This window comes from Cystoisospora suis, assembly GCF_002600585.1.
Source record: "Cystoisospora suis strain Wien I chromosome Unknown contig_641, whole genome shotgun sequence".
Taxonomy (NCBI): Eukaryota; Apicomplexa; class Conoidasida; order Eucoccidiorida; family Sarcocystidae; genus Cystoisospora; species Cystoisospora suis.
This window is the reverse complement of record NW_027153442.1, coordinates 1-4,904: the sequence shown is the minus strand read 5'-3', so window position 1 is coordinate 4,904 and position 4,904 is coordinate 1. Positions and strand designations below refer to the sequence as shown.

The window sequence follows — 4,904 nt, the reverse complement described above, 5'->3', positions numbered from 1 at the left end:
TACCTTGCCGCGTGACTTGCCAGGTTTGCGCTGGCACGGCTTCCGTCTCTTGCCTGCTGGCAAGTCACGCGGCAAGGTACTCAGCGTCGAACGACGGATCCGGTGGCTGAAGAAGCCCTCGAGCGTTTCTTCAGGCGGGCCCGTGACTGTCCCTGACCAACGTGTGCTGAGGAAGCGCGGGTAAACCAGTCACGGCGCCTCTCGAAAGTAAATTTAATCCGTGCGCCAGCATCAGTGATTGGCAGCCCTTACGCTGGCCAGAGCAGGCAACGTTCCGGCCACCAGCGTGAGCAACGGTGCTACAATCGAAAGCTGCGAAGCAAGGACAGCGCGAGTCACACTCGCTAGAAGTCATACGGGACTTCGCGAAGACTTCTCAACAACTATTGACGGCTGCTGGAGGCCCCTCACCTTGCTCACGCAGTGTGAGCGAGTGACAACACGCTCCTGTCGTCGCGGGACTTGGTCATATTCGCCGTGATCAGACGACCCGTCCCGGAGTAAACAAGACTTCGTCTTTTACTCTCCCCCTATGCATGCACGTGCATGCGCCGCTTTTTTTTTGAACTGCTGAGGCCGCCTAAGCCTTTCTCAAGAGATACTTGGCGTGGTCTCCTACGTACACGGATTGTACCCGTAGCGAGCCCGGCACGTCCCTTGGTTAGCTGACGGCGTTGAGGCTGCGACAAGGATTTCCGGGGCTGCTCCGGTAAAGGCAGGACGATGAGTGTTTGCCCTGTCTTCATGGCCACGTTCCTCGATTCCAGCCGCTGTCAACGGCCACGTGGCTGCTTTGTTACAAGATAGCGCTGTCCTCCGCAGTTCAGCGTTCTCTGTGTAGCAGTTGCCTGCCAGAGGCGTGCCTCCAGTAGTCGGGGGACACGCGACTGTCTAGCTGTTTCAGTTGTCCGCCTCGTGCGTCAAGACACGGTTTGGTTTCCCTTCCATGTCGCAATCCGGGACTTCTACGTTCTTCACTCCAACTCTCCTTGTCCCTTCTTGCGTCCCCAACTCTCCTATTGTGTGCCTACTCGTGATCATCGCCTTCTGCAAACCCTGTAGTGCTTCAGGAACGGGAAGTATGCAATTCAGTTAGTCTAGCGCAGCTGGTTTTTCGAAGAGCCAAGCATTATTCGACGCCTCTTCGTTTACCAACAAATTCGAGCTCATCTGCGACTGTTGGGCTTCTTCCTTTCTTGTCCTCGACCTGGCGGCTCTCACGCTCGTCATATCCCACAAGGAACAAAGGGGGTTTAGTTCTCTTGTTGATGCCTGTTGTTGCTAAAGAAACGTGCTTGCCAGCATTGCCGTGTTGCGGTTCTTTCGAAAGAGCAAATCTGCAGTCTCCGGCGTAAGATTGGGAGTTTTTGCATCTCAGGCGGGCGGCTGGTTCGTGCCTGCCCAACGGCTCCATCCCTCTGCTGCCTCCTAGTGCATCCCGTCGCGCCCTCCATTTTCCACCGGTCAACGCGATTAGGTAGTCCAACTGTGCATGAACGGTTCAGGACCCGTTTTTCCTTCTCGACCCCGATGTGCTTTCTCATGTAGTCAAGGCTAACTATTGTTTCAGTTGGTTTTTCTTTCGCTTCCCTTCATGCACGCGCGTACGCCTGTCCTTGTGCGTCCTCACCCGGTCAAGACAGGCTCTCTTCTCTCCGGTTCCTCTTGTATGCACACGTGTACGCGGCCGATTTCGTGGTGGGTCTCGGCAGCGAGCTCGCCTCCTTCGCGCCTCTTTTTTCTTCACAGGTGTCAGTTTTCCCCCGTTTGCGCCCACATCTTCTTGTCCCTCCTTCCTCCGTGTTCGCTTCTTTTGCGCAAGCATTTCAAGCAACTTCTTTTGGCGATTGCCTACCCGGCCAGTGGGTTTTCCTCCATGGGTAGCGTTTTTCGACGTCAATCGCCACGATGCCGTGCGATAGAACGGCGGACTTCTTCGCCTTCGCTGAGAGAACAAGTCCGGGGACTCTTGCGCAGTCGCAGCAGTTACGCATTCGGTCCGTTCGGCAAGACAGCTCTTTCAATGCTGCGGCTGCGGATATAGGTGCACAACTCCGTCGCACGTCTGCGAAACTCCAGGACCTCGCGAAATGTACGTTTGTCAGAGTGTCATGTCGGGTGGGCTTGAGCGCGCTGGACGCATTTTCTGTCTCGGCGCCGAGGAGGTGTGTCCGACTAGTGGATCGAAGTTGCCATGATCCGGCTCGCGTCTCCTTGGGGGCACTGTGTTGCACACGAGATAGTTCCTGTCTTCGTCCAGAGAAAGTACCTGGCTGTACTTCTCCCCGGCTTTTGCGTCCTGTGGGGCAGTACCGTCGCGCTTTTGGTACTCGGTCAAGCTTGCGGTATCAGTTTCTTTCGCGGAGCGGTGCGGCCTGTTTTATGTATAGCACGTTTGTAGCTCTGTAAGCTTTCTTGTCGACTGTTCACGGTCTTCATCTCAAGGCGCAAGGTATGTAGTCGCTATTCTGGAACACCGGTACTCCGATTTTGGTCCGGTTCCGACGCATCGAAAGCACATCAGCATACATTCAACAAGTGATGGCTCTCCTCGTGCCCGAGCTGCTTCGGCTTGCGACGAAGAAGTTTTCACTTGTTTACTTTGTGTTTGCTTCTCTGGACCAGTTGATCTTCACGCGTCTGCGGGTAGACTGCCGTGTCCCGCTCTGTGCGTTTTTCTCCTCAGTTGCACGGCAGAGGAGCATTTACAATGACAGGACTGCGCAGACGCAGGATCTCACTAACGAAATAAAGAAGGTTAGTTTCTTGTCTCCACGTCAGGCGGGTGTCACATATGCTAACTCTCATCCACGTCTACAGGAGTAGCCCATGACAACAGAAAACCGGGAGTACCCATTATTTTCGTCACTTTGCGTATCGAGTAAGCTGTGTTTTCGGGGCTGCTTGTTATGCAGAGGTCCTCTAGAGGATGGCTCCTACCCAGGAGAGATATCTGGACATGTTGGGCTAGGGTTTGTCGCCAGGCTACTGCATGGTGTATGCTTGAAAATGGCTAATCTGTCAATACGTTCGTTAGCGAAGCATTGCTGATAGCCGTTTGTTTCTACCTTCTAGTAGGACGGTCACGGTTTGATGTCGGCATTTCAAACTTCCCATGCTAGATAGTGCTAGAAGAATCTGGGCATTGATCCCCTCTTATCAAATGACACATACTTCGTCAGTGAATCTCAATTCCACTAGGCGGCGGAAAGTTCGAAAGAGGAACGTTTTGTGCTTTAAGCGGTTTCGCCTCTGTTAGGGGCCAACTGCATGTATGTGGTGACTGAGAAATTGGTTCGAAGAAGCACGTAGGTGATCATATTGCCTAAGACTCCCCAACTAGATTGGAAAAGACTATCTGGAAAGGTAAGGGAATGTCCTCTCGAAATGACTGTTCACGGCACGGATGGCTGCTTCGCCCGTGCACGGTCGGTGGAGGCGTCTTGTGTGTGTAGGGTAGTGTCAAGGATCAAGAAGTCTGATGCGTTTTCCCGGGTTTTCTGTTCTTTGATGTGTTGCAGTCCATTACAGAGCTCAACGGCAAAATTGAAAGTCTTGAGCGTATTGCAAGCGATAGCAGTGGAGGAAGCAGTAAACAGTCTCTGCAGCACCACACCGCCATGACGGACATGCTCAAGGCGAGGCTACTCGATGTCACAAAGGAATTTAAGGATGTTCTTCTTCTTCGCACTGAGGTCAGGCGCATCTTCGGGAGACCCGTGTTCTGGCTGTTTGGCCAGTTGGTTCTCCGGTGTCACATGTATGTGCGTGGACAGGTCACCCGGAATATTTTTGTAAGCCAATACAGAAAGCTGGGGTCTCTCATTTGGTCACCCATTTCGAGGTGGTAGGCATAGCAACGGTGTAAGCGCTTTGCTGCAGTTGCTCAGCTGCCAGTCTTCATGGAATCTTGGAGAGTTTGATTTGGCGCTCAGTCTCAGTATACAACTGAAGGCGCAATGGGACTTAGTCTTTCCGTAGATGTAACTCACAGGAAACTGCAGTCTTTGTCCGTGTGCGACCAATAGGGGTTTGAATGAACGCCCCTCAGAGCAGTCGTCGTATGGACGGCACTGTGAACTCAGTTCACGTTGTCTTCCATTCCTTTCGCGTAGCCGAGGTGCTTGCGTCCTTTCTCGCGGTATTATATTCTCGTAGTCGAGCCAATGAGGGGACTAGGAACGGGTTTCAGAATCAGCAGGGTATCCGCGTGCCTAGCTTCAGTGATTTGTGAGCGAGCGTTTTGAGGCTTCGTGCACTACGATACGTTGATGAACCGGAGAAAGGTGAGGATTCACGTACATACAGTCCAGTGAGTGTGTGAAACTCAAACTTCCAGCCATCCTTAGTCTGTGATGCTGGCTGTCTTTCTTTGACCACAGAACATGAAGAGACAAGATGAACGGAGAAGTAAATACTCTTTCACGGGGGCACTTGATTCTTCTTCGTCAGCTTATGGAAGAAAGTCCAGCATGGACTTCGATCTTGAAGGGTAAGCTGCGGAGTTAGGTTGCCTGTACGTATACACAGCGTCGCTCCGCCGTGTACAGATTACCTTCTCCTCTATTAGTCTTCCTGCATGCTGGCCGGTGAGACCTCACCTGTGGGAGTTGATAGGCTTGTGCTGTGCTTTTCTTGTCTGTTCCAAGAAGTTAACCATTTGTGCGTTCATCCTCAATTCTCTGCCGCGACGTGTCGATACTTCATGCGTGGCTTCTCCCAGGCTCGAACAGGCATATCCTTCGGTTCGTTTCATCCAGTGCTGCTCCACACCGCGTCGTGTTCCTTTGTAACTTGCTCTACTCGAGGAATTTTGTCTTTTCCAAGGCTCTTGGCCTTGCTGTTTAGGAGGTGGTGCCATTTCGTGTGTGTTTGAACTCCAGGTCTCGGCATTTTCCGTAGTA

General features: G+C 52.5%; 1 protein-coding gene across 1 annotated transcript; it reads left to right on the top strand.

The window, feature by feature from the left end:
• The first annotated feature begins 595 nt into the window (after window positions 1-595).
• Window positions 596-4,506, top strand: CSUI_001588 (syntaxin 5). Its single transcript, XM_068061793.1, has 4 exons — window positions 596-2,092; window positions 2,687-2,757; window positions 3,522-3,695; window positions 4,383-4,506. The coding sequence occupies exons 1-4, from the start codon at window positions 1,909-1,911 to the stop codon at window positions 4,494-4,496; spliced, it is 543 nt and encodes a 180-aa protein (XP_067926231.1). The 5' UTR covers window positions 596-1,908; the 3' UTR covers window positions 4,497-4,506.
• The last annotated feature ends 398 nt before the right edge of the window (window positions 4,507-4,904 follow it).